This window comes from Microcebus murinus, chromosome 10 (genome assembly GCF_040939455.1).
Source record: "Microcebus murinus isolate Inina chromosome 10, M.murinus_Inina_mat1.0, whole genome shotgun sequence".
NCBI classification, from domain to species: Eukaryota; Metazoa; Chordata; class Mammalia; order Primates; family Cheirogaleidae; genus Microcebus; species Microcebus murinus.
This window is the reverse complement of record NC_134113.1, coordinates 17,871,217-17,886,972: the sequence shown is the minus strand read 5'-3', so window position 1 is coordinate 17,886,972 and position 15,756 is coordinate 17,871,217. Positions and strand designations below refer to the sequence as shown.

Below are 15,756 nucleotides of genomic sequence, written 5' to 3'. Positions count from 1 at the left end.
TCTGAGGGCTCCAGTCAGCCTACAGCAGATTTCCTCAGGACATAAAGTGGCCTTGTCACACCCACATAGCGCAGGAAGTCTGACATGCCTGGTCCTTGCCTTCAAAATGTCCGAAGTGCCTTCCTGTCCCTGCGACACCAATCAACCTCCCACCCACCCATCCACATGTTCCAAGTTGTCCCTCGGGGTCAGTACTGGCCGGGGCTGGGGACGGAGGGAAAAACTGGGTTGGGAGGATCTCAGACGCCCCTCTCAGTTGCCCTCACAGCCCAAATAACTTCATTCCACATCATCAGGATTTCTGCTGAGCCAAGTCCAAAGTTCTGGAAGCCCCAGAGTGTCTCGTAAGCTCGTTCACCACTCCGAGAAAGAGAAGCAGGCCCCGTTTCTGTCAGAGGAGCAGCTTGTCACTTCCTCTTGGGTGACACACTGTGATGGGAACAGTGCCAAGTTTCCAGGAAACTGCCCCAAAAAGAATGTGGGGCAGATCTGATAGTGAGTCCACCAACACCCACCATTACAGGCACAAAAAGGCAAGTGATTAAAAGGAGAAAAAAACCAAAATATCCACAGGAGGAGTGAATGAGATAAAGGTATCAGCAAAATGAGATGTCAAGGATTTAAACATATTAAACACACACACTTAAAAAGTTAAAAAAAAAATAAGGTCTTCAAACTATTTGTAAGTTTATCCAAAACCCAGTACTGAATTGACTTCATAACACTCCTAATTCCATATTTCCTTTCCTTAAAACATTTCCAGCTTTCCCAATAATTTGATGACAAACAAACATGTGAACCACCAGCTTCTCCTTGTTCTTGAGGAGGGAGTGCAGGTGGTGGCGCATTATGGGCCACCCGCTGCCCACCTGGGGCTGTGCTCACCCGACCTTTGATCTGGGCTTATCTACACAGGCTTCAGGCTCTAGAAGCAAGGGGAGAGGGGTGCTTGCTGAGGGTGGTGTGCTGAGAATCTGTAACCTTTGACCTCTTCTCTCAGGAATATCCTTCTTGGGGGCCATTAGAAATTTTTTAATCCAAGACTCCATTCATTTCTTTTAGTAGAAATAACCTCAAGTCCCAGAAAAAAGGCACGTTTAGAAAACAACACTGTGGGTTCATTAGAATTTAACATGGTTTTGCCACTGACTTGAAGCACTCAAGACAGATGACAGACAATAACCCAGATGATACAATTCAAATTTTTATTTGGCAATAAGTTCAACAGCACAGAACACGTAAAATCAACATTTAGAATAAATAGCAAATTCACATTAGAATAAATACTTAAGTCTACCTAATTTGCATGTATTATGCCTGATATCATACAGGCGTAATTTGTCATTCCATTAAACAATTAGAAAACAGTCTTCTAAGTCAGGGTTCAAGCCTGCAGGACTAGAAAAGTACAGAAGCACTGTCACAGGTCGGTTCCCCGAAAGCAGACGCCGAGACAGAGACTGGCATGCAGGTAAGCTTACCAGGGAGTGCTGTGGGCCAGGCCAGACCAGTGGGAGAGGCGCCTCGGGAGCTCTGGAGCTGGGATGGCCCCACAGGGTTCGCCAGAGTTCGGGTGGGGAGGCCACGCCTTTGTACCTCTCCACGAAGCAGTCAAGGGTTACCAGCAGGAAGGTGGGGTGGGACCCGGGCAGGCAGGGGTCTTCAGCAGGAGAAACTCCCAAAGAGGGTAACAGCAGTGAAAGGCCAGCCGGCAGCACCCCCAGCAGTGGGGGAATAAGTCCTTCAGTCCCAAGGGTCAGCCGGGCAGCTGAGCCCAGCACCCGATACTAGCACACTTACAAAAAAAAAAATGCAGTGCAACGAGAGGTATATTCAATTAATACTCAAGCCTGCAGCTCAAGTACCCACACTGGCCATACACGTAAATGTGCCCAGAAAGCAGCCGGAAGGAACGTGGCACACTTATCCAGAGCTTCTTTCTCCTATCTGCAACCCACCTACGAGGTCAGTCACCAGCATGCTCTCTGCAAGGGAATCTTGCCACTGCCACCAACACCATCCATTTAGAACAGAGGCCAGCAAGCCACAGCCTGAGGGCCAACTCTAGCCCAAGGACTATTTTGGTAAATCGGGTCATAATGGGACACAGCCATGCCCATTCCTAGCGTAGAAGCAACAGCCAACGGCCTGCAAAGCCAAACACATTTCTTATCTGGCCCTTTACAGGAAAAGTTTACTGACCCTGTATTAGAGGAAATTCACTCCCTTCCCTTCCCTGCACCCACTCACTGGTAGTGTCAAGGTGAGCTGAACTTTGAGCGAAGCTCCAAAATGCTAAGGCAAAAAATAAATAAACTGGTATAAAAGGAAATCAATATTAAGAGGGTAAAACAGGCTCTCTATTAGTTGGAACAGAGTAATCAAGGAATCCCACCTCTGGCCAAATTTAGCCCCAGAGCATTCTAGACAAGGGCCTCAAGTGGGTGTTTGGCAGAAAATGAGCATTTGGAAAAATGGAATTCCAATACTGAGCACATCCACTTCTGCATTAAAGGCCTTTTGAGAGGAAGAGGGAGGAAAAGCCATTTCAATCACCCGAGGCTAAATTAGCTAGGAGGCAAGATTACTTTTCATTTCTCCTTTGCAATAATTAAGAGGCCCAAAGCATTCAAAGCAACTAGTGATTTTGTCTGAGATATGCCCAAGTCAGTTGCAGGCAGTTTATGTTACATGATATCAATGGTGACAGCAGAAAATAGAGCTAAAGATGAAAAGTTTTTAAAAATTAAAAAGAGAGGGGATATGTTAGGAGGAAAGTGTGAGCTCTAAGTCAAACACCTAAAATATTTTAAAAACCACATAAAATCACTTGTGCAAGTCCCTTCCAATGGGACCTGCTACGGGTACTGAGTCCCACTGGACTAGCATAGCTGGCATGGACTGCCCCAAACTGTGATTTTGTGTTCACGTAATTCTTAGAAAATAAGTCTAAGCAATATTAAAAAACAAAAACAAAAAAAATAGCAATGTTTTAAATGTTCAAATGAAAGTTATTCTGACTGCTTTACAAATTGTTTTTTTTTTAATGATAGAAAACAGATTCACTTCCCTAGTACCAATATGCTTTCATCAACATGCACACAAGAGAACAAACTGGAAAGAATGAAATGCCCAGTGCTGTGTGCCAAGTCCCAGCTGAGAGCCCTGACAGTGACAAGTTAAAAATCTACCTCAACTGAGTGGGGACAAGTATGAATAACGAAGAAGTAGGGAAATGCCTCTGTCCTTCCCGTGGAGATGGCTGTGCTATGTCACCCCCAGGACCTGGGTTTGCAGCCCTCCAGGCACACGGTCGGTGGGCTCTGGAGTGACAGGTACCAGGCTGCTGCCACACGGCAGATCTCAAAACTGCCCGGCTCAACATCCCAGAGACCAAAACCCTCATCAGTGGGAATAATTGTAAAATTTATCATTCATTCCCAGAAAAGGTATTTCTCCTCCAAGGCTTGGGTCACCTAAAACATTCATGAAAGCAGGCTTTAAAAGTAGTTCTACTTCATTCTGGAGTAAACACCCTGTTACTAGGCTCTAGTAAACAGCCAGTATCTGATTAGATAAAAAAAAAAAAAAAAAAAAAAAAAAGACATTTTTTTAAACAATACCTGCTTCCTCACTCGCTTCTCCAAAGCAGACACTCTAAGCCAAGAGCACCAGTGCATCCTTTTAGGACCTGAAACTAGGTATCACCTGTACCCATTGAATGCCAGCCTCTGGTCACTCTGATGGTGACAATGCCTAGAAGCAAGCAAACAATAAGAGAATGCCTACCGCATTCCGAAAAGGAACAGACTACTGTGCCTTACTGTGCTTATAATAAAATGCAGAAGAAAGAAAAAAAGGAGCCTAATTAGGTCTAAAGGGTCACCTTCACCATTACAGTTAAACATAGCAAAACATCATAGGTAAAATCCCATTATAATAAGCATCATTACAAAGGATGCTATATAACTCACTTAATTTCTGCAATGTGGCAGAAATAGCCTATGAAATGCCAGGCCAGCATTTCATCAATCGCTGGTCATGATACGTTCACTACAATAAAAATGCAGAGCGAGCAAGCACTCTCCCCAAGCCCCTTCATGTTCCTGCCCTTCTTTAGATTCAAGAATATATGCCACATTACCACTAAAGCTTAAAATGAGTCTTAGCAGTACTAGATTAGGCTAATCTGAACAGAAGTATCTATGCAGCATATGCAACTTAAAATATTATTAGCAGCACCATAACAACAGCAGACATTCCCATAGCACTCAGACAGTGCAGTAAATATGCACTTTATATTGAAAGATATTGTAAATGCAGACATAATAAAGGATTCTTCCCTCCCCCACCAAAAAAAAAAAAACTATATATATGCCATTTGCCCTGCCCTTAGAAAGAAATAAGAAAAGCTCAGTTAACTAGATTATTTCTACCTCTTTCTTAGCTTGCTTCAATGTCCTTCATCCTCTACCACCTTAGACACCTAAAGAAAACCACCCAAGCTCCCAAATAGCCACAAAAAACACGGCAGGAAAGAAATCTAGCGGGGAGCAGAGAGTTGGAGCTATAGCTGAGCTGCAAAGGCCACCTCCCTCCTCCCATACCCAGAGATGATCACCGCAGTTGGTAATCCATCAGTGAGAAGCCAGCACCTTGTTTGTGTCTCTCCAGCCAAGGACCGGTTCTGATAATGCACATGTTTTAACAAGACTCCAACTCAACCCAGTGGATGACACGGTGGGCTTTTCATCACAAGGACACTTTCTCCTGTTTCATTTTCTTTCCTCCAATGAGCACATTAAACCGACACTCTGGCGGCGTTTCGGGGTTTAATATGCTCCCTGGAGACCCAGCGCAGATGCTCTGCTTCTTCGAACCCACTGGTTTCTTGCACCCTTATCCTACCGAAGACTGTTCGGCTGGAGGAAAGCATTTTTAACCAGAGCTGGTATCTCCTCCCCCTCCTTCTCTGGGGAAAAGCATGAACCCGCCCATCATTTTTTGCACCTGTGTCCTTCCCCAGCGTAGGCAGGACGCAGGAAGCACACACTGGAGATGAAACGGCCGAGGGTTGCAACTTCTCTTGTTCTCTCATGTAAGTCCTTCCAGGGAGGCTGGGCTGCACCAAAGACAGCTCAGCCTCCCTGGAAGGAGCCAGAGCCTTAGTACCCAATGATGCGAGCAGTTTCTCCGTGCACGTCACTGAGCAGCTCCCTCTGCACTGCCCGTGCACGCTCAGGACATGTTCCACGGAGGAGTCAAGCATCGTTTCAAAACTTGACCCGCTGGAATAGAGACGGTGTGAGAGTTCTCTCCTATCCCGGAAAAACCGACGTCAGTTCCAGGACCTTGGTAAACAAAACAGGCGGAATCAGAGGTTCGGTAGGAAGCTTGCCCCTCAGCCCTGCGTGGACAGGGCGAGGACAGGCGGGCTGCCAGCGCTTGTCTTAGCAACCTGGGAGCAGTACTGTCCCTAAGGGATCTTTTCTGAAAGCGACACTCAGACCCACACAAAGTCAAGGCCGCCATGCCCACCCAACCTGGGGCGTCGCTGTTTCTGGCTTTTTCCTGGAGGGGCCTCAGCTACTCGGCCTGGGCCTCCTGCAGGCGGGGGGCTCCGAAGGTGGAGGGCATGTCGGACCACGCGGGCAGCTCGTGCTGCAGGGGAGTCCTCCGGGGGTAGAAAGTGTGGCTGACGTCGTAGTTCAAGAGGCAGCTCAGAGACGCCATGTAGATGTCGGCGAAGCGCGACAGGCGCCTCAGGAAGTAGGTCGGGTTCTGGTCTGTGCGGAACAAGCTTCCAAACTGGGCGTTGAAGAAGTTTTTGGTCATCTCTCTGAAGAAGCAATAATAATAATAATAATAATAAAGCAACAGAGAATGATTCAAAAAGGCTGTAAAACCACTTCAATCAAAACACTTTTATTTTAAAAACAGGATATTCATGTGAGAAAAACATTAGCCTAGAGCAGCCCCGACTTCTAATCAAGAAAAGTCTGTCCATCCATCTATCAAAGGACTCTGATCACATTGCTCATTCATGTCAGCAGAGAGAATAGCGTCTCAGGCTCTACTTTCAATTGCACGCCCCTCCAAATACGCACACCCCCCTTTCCCAAACCAAAGCCCGCAGTGTGGGAGCTGCTTCTGACAGTGCAGAGAGATGTAAATGTTCTCAGAATGGGATCAAGGCCCTCCCTTTTATTACAAGATTACTGTGAGACTTGAGTAAGGTAAGAGGATTGTTTTATTAAAGGGCTGTTAATCTCCCTCATCCATCACAGTTTGCAACACCTCCCGGCTCCTGGCAGCCAAGGCTGTCGCCCACCCCAGGATGAAGCCCATGTTTACGCGTCTAAGTCACCATCCCTACCACACACACGCAGCATGTGCACACCCTCTGATGGCTGGGACCCCTACACACAGAATGTGCTAGCAAAACTGACAGACACTGGCTGGGCGCAGTGGCTCCTGTAATCCTAGCACTCTGGGAGGCCGAGGTGGGCGGACTGCTCAGGAGTTTGAAACCAGCCTGAGCAAGAGCGAGACCCCCATCTCTACTATAAATAGAAAGAAATTAATTGGACAACTAATATATATAGAAAAAATTGGCCAGGCATGGTGGCACATGCCTGTAGTCCCAGCTACTCAGGAGGCTGAGGCAGGAGGATCGCTTGAGCCCAGGAGTTTGAGGTTGCTGTGAGCTAGGCTAATGCCACAGCACTCACTCTAGCCTGGACAACAAAGCAAGACTCTGTCTCAAAAAAAAAACCCAAAAAACTGAAAGACACCATTTGACTGTTGATAAAACAGTTACAAAAGAAGCAAAAATATAATCATTTACTCTGTGTGATAAAGCTGTGTGATGAAAGCCACTAGCTGGTAGTAGGTAGAGTAAGACTTAGAGTGCCAACACCGTGAGAGAGAGGAGGAAGGACTGAACGCAGTGCAGCCCTGGCTTCTGCAGAACCTGAGGAATGGGCTCATTGTCCCCTCCCAACACACACACACACACACATACACACACACACACACACACACGCTTGAGTCAGGTGCCCTGCTTAAAGCGGCCAGAACCCAGCAACCACTATTTCCACACCTCAGGATGGCTGCACCCCAGAGTAGGTAGAAATGCCTATGCCACAGTGTCCACAGGCACAGCGTCCTTCTTAGAGAAGCATGATTGTCAACAAAGCCCCTCTGGAGCAATGGCTCACTTAAGACACGTCTCTGCCAAACGTCTCTAACAGTAGGCAGGCTTTCTTTACCAAAAAGCACTCTGCTTCCCGACTATGTGCACATTCTTGAAATAGCCAGGGTTACAAATAAGCACCAGGCTTCTTGTGGGAGCCCTAAGAATTCACTGTGGGTTCAGAGCCCACCTCCCACACCGTCCCGACAGCCACACTGCGCTGCCAGCATCACCAGCAACTGGGCCACCAGCTCCCAAATGGGAGGGTCACACAGGTAGGGAGGAGCAATGAGGAGGAGGGCTCCCTCTCCCATGGCCTTCTGGCAAGGCCAGAGGAAGGACAGAGGTGACAACTGGTCTCAAGGAAATGTCACCTGTCACTAATGGCAGGTATCTGATTCTGGATACTGAGGGAGGCACATTCACACCTGGCAGCCAAAATAGGATGTTTTGAGAGCATGCCTCAGGCTGGCCCTGGGGAACGCGAGAGGGCTGAGCACACCCAGGACAGGGTGGGGGGTCCACCACGTTCAGAATAAGCCGCTCTTACCTCATCTCCTTTCTCTCCTTTTTCCACTCCTGCAAGACCAGCTGCGAGTCAGCGTCCCTGTGCACCTGCAGGACACAAGCCAATTACTGCAACTGATTCACTTCCAAATGAACTCCTTAGGTGATGAGAGTTTTTTAATGGGCAGCTTTTCTCGGAGAAACTTTATTCCTTTAAGTCTCAGAAGTATTGCATGAAATAATACACTTTCAGACTTCCCAATTTAAATCCTGCCTTCTTCACTTAAAAAAAAAACAGTTTTAAATGTCCAGCATTGGATATGTGCTTTAACAAGTGAAGATGGAATATTATGAATCTATTAAACTATCAGTGAAGACTATATGTAAACATAATGCATATGTATCCACACAAAACATGTGTATAATACTTGTGTGTAATATATGTGATACGTATGTATTACATATATAAATATATACATATTACATACTGACTATTATACATATTCTACATATGTGTATAAACACAATGACATTAAGTGGAAATAGCATGTATAACTGCAAGCATGTAAAAATAAGTGCATATATTTGGAAATTAATGTTAAAAATTCTTAATTTGTGCAAGGATAGAATTATAAATGGTTTTAATTTTTTCTTCAATATTTTACCTTTTTAAGTGCTTAAGAGAAAAGAATAATGATTTTTTTGTAAAACGCATGAAGGTAGTACACCTCAATGAAAAAGAAAAGCAGAGAATCTTCTGGTGGGCCAAAATGTGAACAAAAGACAAAAAGAAAATGACAATTCCCCACAACCTAACACATGGAATCTCACAAGTCTCTTTCCAAGGTTCTTGTGGCTAATGAGAAACACTAAAGCCAGAATTAGAGTTGCACATGATGGCAGAGGACAGGTGGGGCTCCCTGCAATTCATGACCACAGGGGTAACCTTAGAACCCAGAGGAAAATACCAAACAAGCAAACCATCTGCTTTTGACATGCGAGCCAAGGCCCTTCTGTTTATTACATCTGCTCGGCACACTACTAATGGTCATCTACTAAGGGTCTCTGCCACTCAGAGAAAAACCCTGTCTCAACTGAGCCTGCAGTTTGGATCTATGGCCTAATACCACTGGCTACACCACCAGGAAACAGCTACCATTGAATAACCACTGGCTATGTACCAATCTACCGCTCTAGCCCTGCTGGGAGCTTTTGATGTAGGTTCTATGAGCTTATTTTTAATTTATTTTCACATTTCAAATCAACAAATTATTCACTACAGAATTTAGGCTCTACAAAATAATATAACTAGATCAGAAAATTCCACATGGGACTGGCCACCTGGGAAGAGGCTACCAATATCAGCCACCACTGTGAACCGCAACCAAATTCTGGAATGCACATCAAGGCTAGCTAACAAAAATTACTTTCCTTTGTTACAGTCACTTCTTTAAAACCAAAAATTACACACTTCTAGTTAATTCATTAGACTTGATTCCAAACGATACTCTGGCTCCAAAAAAATCAAACCCCATCTCAAAGGACCAATTTTTCTCCTCAGAAAATAGTCCAAGTAATGTGGTACATGCTCTGAAAATAATCCCCAAGGGGGAGTTCTAGAAACATCTGACACAGGCTCAAAGGAATAACTCTGACTTTTCCAGGTGGACACTAAGGAAAAGGGCACAGGGAAGGGAAACAGAGAGTACAGAAAGGGGTGACATTCATTTGGATGTTTTTTTAAATTATCAGCCACAGTCCTCTGTGCCGAGTGAACCCGACAGGACGCTGTGAAAGGCATTCTTGAGCGAGTCATTTTCTCCTCTAGGCCTCAAGCTATTCCTCTGTGAAACAGGGGTGATGCGTTAGTACCTGCTCTAATGAGCTGCTGTGAGAATGAAATGAATTGTAAAGGCTTTGGTGCCCAGAACACGGGAAGTTCTCATTTCACTTCCAAACAGCTTGATTCCGCTAATCACTAACTTTGTGATTCTGGAAAACTCACTTTTCAGTTTTATCTCCTATAAAATGGCATGGTAAATTGTTAATTCCCTTTTCTTCCTTCCCTCACTGTATACCTTATATAGTTCTATAAGTCAACAGATATATTTTCAGCGCTTCCATTCTCTAAAACACACACTGCTTAACTGCCAACTTTTTATACAGGTCAGAGAAAACGAAAGAAAACAAAAAACTGTTCCCAAAGCTAAGATATTTAGTGGCACTATCTACAATGCAGTTGTGTTAGTACATATGACCACTGCTGGGGTCACAGAGCAACAAGTAAAGTCTTTGGCTACACCCGAGACCTCTGAACCAGCACTTCAGGGAAGTGCTCAAAAGCACAGCCTGGGTTCAAGTCTTGCTCTTTCACTCTATGGCCTCAGATATGGGACTGCACCACTCGAAAGCCCAGTTTCCTTATTCTAAAAAGAAAAACTATATCCCTACCCGACTGGACAGCTGTGACTATTAAATGTGTATACAGCAAGCACTCAGCACATGTCTGGCACAACAGTAGTACCTATTAGTATTGTATGACATGCGCACAGACTCTAAGCTTCGTTAATCCAGAACTGACGCCTTATATTTTTAGAAAGTCATCTCACAGGCACGCACAGTAAGGGAAACCGCAAGTCCTCATCAGATAAGTGCCAAGAACCAACGTAGCCAACACACACTGGCCCGGGAGACGTGCGGGGCCCCACGCGCTGGATCGTGTGCCCGGTGGCCTGCCACTTGTAGCCCTGCCTGAGCTCATTGCCCAGCCACTCCTGCGGGGCTGCCAGCTGGGGCGGGCAAGGCAGGGCCCTGCCCATTTCCAAAGCCAGCGGGCAGGCGTGGACAACAGGCCAGGACACACGCTGCAGGGGTGCGAGCCAAGAGAGCGGGCGTCCCAAGCCCTGACCCTAACAGTCACACTCATGCGGCGATGGCCTCAGCCCGGGCAAACTAGAGCAGCGAGAAAGCAGGGTACCACGTGAGACTGCGAAGGAATGGGGGCTGGGGGAGTAAGGGGGTCATGGCTGCAACAGAGGGCAGCTTCCACAGGCCAGGAAATGACCGATAAAAACGACACTCCTCACCAACTGTCCAGAACTTGCTGCCTAACTTACAGAAAAAAGTAACTGTCCCAGAACTGCCGTTAGCTGGCAAGCTGTAGGTATTAACTCCAAATCAAATCGAGGCTGGACCCAGGGCTCTTGACTCTTGCTTTGAGACTCTTCCCAGCAAGCCGTGGTGCCTGGAATGAGGTATTCATTCCACCGGGCCCTTCCTTTCACAGATGGGGAAACTGAGGCCCAGAAATAGAGAAGTCCCACAGCAGATTACAGGCAGAACGAGGACTAGACCCAAACCCTGGCAGAGCTTCCCAAATGCCGCCCCCACAGGAGAGCTCCTAACAGGGCTTCAGTGTGGAGTGAGGACACGGGGTTCTCACAGCCGACACCTGCATTTACACAGACCCCACAGAGACTCTCTGAATCGCTCTGGGGGGCATTTTTTTTATTTCAGCATATTATGGCGGTACAAATGTTTAGATTACGTATATTGCCTTGCCCTCCTTCCCGAGTCAGAGCTTCAAGCATGTCCATTCCCTAGATGGTGCGCATCGCACTCATTATGTATGTGTATACCCGTCCCCTCCTCCCCCCTCCATCTGCCCGACACCCGATAAATGTTACTCCTATATGTCCACTTAGGTGTTGATCAGTTAATACCAATTTGCTGGTGAGTACATGTGGTGCTTATTTTTCCATGCTTGGGATACTTCACTTAGTAGAATGGGTTCCAATTCTATCCAGTAAAATACAAGAGGTGCCATATCACCATTGTTTCCTATAGCTGAGTAGTACTCCATGGTATACATATACCACATTTTATTAATCTACTCATGTACTGATGGGCACTTGGGTTGTTTACACATCTTTGCAATTCTGAATTGTGCTCCTATAAACATTCAAGTGCAGTTGTCTTTTTTTACAGAATGTCTTTTGTTCTTTTGGGTAGATGGCCAGTAATGGGATTGCTGGATCAAATGGTAGATCCACTTGTATCGCTTTAAGGTATCCCCATATTGCTTTCCACAGAGGTTGCACTAGTTTGCAGTGCCTCTGGTGGGCATTTTTAAAGATGCCTTCAGAGAAAATGGCAAAACTATCTTCAAGGCAAAATAACCCTAGCAGTCAATTCTACAGTCTACTGAGGACAACTTAAACCACATACTTTATAACAATTAAACAGGAAATACTTGAAGTAATGTTGACCAGCAGACTAACTTCAGGCTTAAAGAAAAAATGAGAGACAAAAAAACATCCCACACCTGCATCTGCTCCAGTAACCCGGTCAAGGTCTGCAGCCAGGTCATGGTTTGAATGTACTGCTCCGTGTTCATGATTTTGAGCTCAGATCTCAACTCCGGGATAATTGCGCCAGTCCTCCAGCCGTGCTTTAGGGTCAAATCCTGATTGCAGAGATCACAGAAAGTCACCATTAGTCTCAACAGAATCTACACCGGCTCATTGCTTTTCCCAGACACAAGCAGCGTTCATTTAATGACTTTTTAGATTGTAATGGTTAGTTATTAACCAAGCTGAATTCAGTGAATTATATTTAATTAAAACCAGTCTGGCCCCAGGCTTTGGTCATTTTATCCCAAGAAAGTTTCTGTTCTGGAAATAACTGCTGTGACTCACAAACCCCTGCAGAAACACAGGGTCTGGAATCATTAACCATGGTCTCTGCAAAATCAATGAGGTCAGGGGCAGAAAGAGGCTCAGCCTAAACACTAGCCAAGGCCTTCATTCATTCAATTCACCCACAGACTTCGGTGCCAGGCGCTCTGGGTTATAGTGGACCATGGAATCTCAGACTTGGAATGACCACACGACATAAGCATGCATGATCACATTTTCCATTCCAAATATTGTAACCCCATGATGTGACAACAGACCAGAATATCTAGTATCCGTTCTATCCTGGAAAATCTGAGATAAATGGTCATGACACTAGATGGTCATTCATTTTCTCATTTGACAACTATTTATCAAGGACTACTATTTCCAGGCCCTGTTCTACATACTGAGAATAAAGTAATGGACAAACACTGAGAAAACTCTGCCCGGATGGAAAATACAGACAACAAATAAGCAAGTAAATGTAGGGACTGAGAAATACAATGGACAAAAATCAAGCAGAGTAAAAGGGAAGGAACGGGGTCAGGGAAGTTACCATTTTATCTGGGGTGTTTAGGAAGACCAGGCAAAGACAGGGGCATGTGAGCAGAGATCTGAAGGGAAGGAGGGTGAAAGCATGTAAATATGTGGGAGCAGAAGGATTCTGACTAAAAGAATAGCAAGTGCAAAGGCCCTGGGGCAGGAATATGCTGGGAGGCAGGGACAAGTCTGAACCCTGAGCAGTGCAGTAGAGGGGCAGAGGCAGGAGATCCCTTCAGAGAGGCGGGCTGGGAAGGGGAAACCAAGCAGGAAACTTATAGGAACTCAGACTTTCACTCTGAGGGAGAAAGGAAGGCTTTAGAGGTTGTTTATTTTTTTTGAGACAGTCTCACTTTTTTGCCCAGGCTAGAGTGAGTGCCATGGCGTCAGCCTAGCTCACAGCAACCTCAAACTCCTGGGCTCAAACAATCCTTCTGCCTCAGCCTCCCAAGTAGCTGGAACTACAGGCATGTGCCACCATGCCCCGTTAATTTTTTCTATATATATTAGTTGGCCAATTAATTTCTTTCTATTTATAGTAGAGACAGGGTCTCACTCTTGCTCAGGCTGGTTCTGAACTCCTGACCTCGAGCAATCCACCCGCCTCAGCCTCCCAGAGCGCCAGGATTACAGGCGTGAGCCACCGCGCCCGGCCAGGCTTTAGAGTTTTAAGGAAAGAAGTAGCAGCTGGTTTACAGTTTTAAAGATTCAATCGGCCTATTCACCTAAAGCTAGAATCCTAAGCCCTAGGTAAGGATGTCTACTTTCTTCACTGGTTCAGTTTCTTTAAGCCTTTCAATATTTCTCTTTCTCTGATAACGCATGAAAAGCTACAGCACATTCTCTTAAATATTCCCAAAGGTGGCAAACTTTCAAGTAAATTTTATGTTTTTTATGCATTGATAAAAGGAAAGGGAAAGAATATAGTGTTTATCTCTTATTATTTAAATGGCAAGATTGTTCTGATGAACTCTGAGTAGATTACTAATTTCTATGATTTCTCAAAAATTGATCTTTCTCGGCCGGGCACGGTGGCTCACGCCTGTAATCCTAGTGCTGTGGGAAGGCCGAGGCGGGCGAATTGCTCGAGGTCAGGAGTTCAAAACCAGCCTGAGCAAGAGGGAGACCCCGTCTCTACTATAAATAGAAAGAAATTAATTGGCCAACTAATATAGTGAGAGAAAATTAGCCAGGCATGGTGGCGCATGCCTGTAGTCCCAGCTACTCGGGAGGCTGAGGCAGCAGGATAGCTTGAGCCCAGGAGTTTGAGGTTGCTGTGAGCTAGGCTGATGCCACGGTACTCACTCTAGCCTGGGCAACAAAGTGAGACTCTGTCTCAAAAGAAAAAAAAAATTGATCTTTCTCATGACTCTTATCCATCCTTTCCTGTAAAAAGTAATACATAAAAAAATGTGGCTTATTCCTAGTTTTTATGAAAGCATAAGAATGACCTTAAACAAAAGAGAAATCCCTTCATAAGTGAGACTAACATGTCCGTCCCGCAGCAAAGAAAGAGAAAAAAAGGCTCCTCACCGCCAGGTCACTGTATATATGGTCACCAAAATATAACACTTTGGATCCTCTCCAACCAGTAAGCTTCAAAAACTCATATAAATTACCCTGTAATAAGAGAAAAATATAGAGATATTGTATCATATGACAGAGGCCCATGTAACCCACAGTCCAAAACACCTATTTTTTTTAAAACTTTAAAAAATTGTTTCGGTTTATAACTTATTTTAAATGTCAAAATATAAAGATAAAAGTATCTTCGTGGGAAATCTTCCAGGCCTTTCTTCTACATCAAATGTACTTTTCAGGAAGTATTCATAATATATACATCTCTTGGTAACTACCTTTTTATACTATCAACCATGCCGTGACTGTCTTTCCATGTTGGTCTTAATCTGCCAGGTAACTACAGTAGCTAAGAAGTACTATGATCCATTTTACCACTCCCTGGTGTTGGACATTCACGTTATCTATTTTGTAAGTAACTTCGTGATAAACATTTTTGTAGCAAAGTTTTATTGGCTACATCTTAACTTTCTTAAGCTAACTTGCTAAAAGTGGAATGGCTGTAACAAAGCTAATGTTTCAAGGCCTAGAAAATATACTTATTGCCAAATTCACCAAGAATGGATCAGTATGAATTAAAAAAAACTAACTTCAGTAACATAATAATGGTCAGCAATTCAATCATTCATTCAAATATCTGAGATCCTTATATAATACCAAAATACATTAAAACTATGCATAAAACACATATAGTCAGGAAATAATTACTAACTGGGGAGAATAACATGCCATGACTAAATGCTCTTTAAAGAGAAATATCTAAGGTTTGTTACCGTCATCTTAAATTTTATATACTATGAAAGTAATGCTTCAAATTTTGTTTTTAAAAACTGTTCAATTTGGAGTTAGTTTAGATATTAGCATATTGAAAATACATTGACTTCAGCCTAAGTTTACCATCAAGTTAGAAACAGTCAATTCCCGGGAAGTACTCAGAACCGTGGCAGGCACAGAGTCAGCCTCAATGAATGGCAGCTATTAGCATCATAACTGGTTACAAAGCAAAGCAATAAAAAGGATAAACCGGTCATGAGATACCTGCTTGTAAATCTGGCCTTTCTGCAACTTGTGGATCTTATCCCAGAGTAAGACACCTTTCTCGTTCATCTTTCGGAAAGGTCTAACAACAGAAATGGGAAACATCACGACATATGGAGTAGTTAGTACTGGCCGTCTGCTCCATGAAATACTACACAGTTACCCACTGACGACAAGAAATAGCCCCTCCACAAACCTCAAAAACCACTGAAACCAAAACTC

At 44.6% G+C, this 15,756-nt stretch overlaps 1 protein-coding gene across 1 annotated transcript in view; it reads right to left on the bottom strand.

Moving 5' to 3' along the window:
• Nucleotides 1–1,191: 1,191 nt before the first annotated feature.
• NT5DC3 (5'-nucleotidase domain containing 3) overlaps nucleotides 1,192–15,756 on the bottom strand; it is a 61,142-nt gene continuing 46,577 nt past the window's right edge. The window contains exons 10-14 of the mRNA XM_012772692.2: nucleotides 15,535–15,616; nucleotides 14,452–14,538; nucleotides 12,027–12,167; nucleotides 7,746–7,810; nucleotides 1,192–5,839 (exon numbers count right to left, since the gene is read on the bottom strand). Of these exons, the coding sequence (XP_012628146.1) occupies nucleotides 5,587–5,839; nucleotides 7,746–7,810; nucleotides 12,027–12,167; nucleotides 14,452–14,538; nucleotides 15,535–15,616 (628 nt within the window). The 3' untranslated portion in view covers nucleotides 1,192–5,586. The remainder of the gene's footprint in view (nucleotides 5,840–7,745; nucleotides 7,811–12,026; nucleotides 12,168–14,451; nucleotides 14,539–15,534; nucleotides 15,617–15,756) is intronic.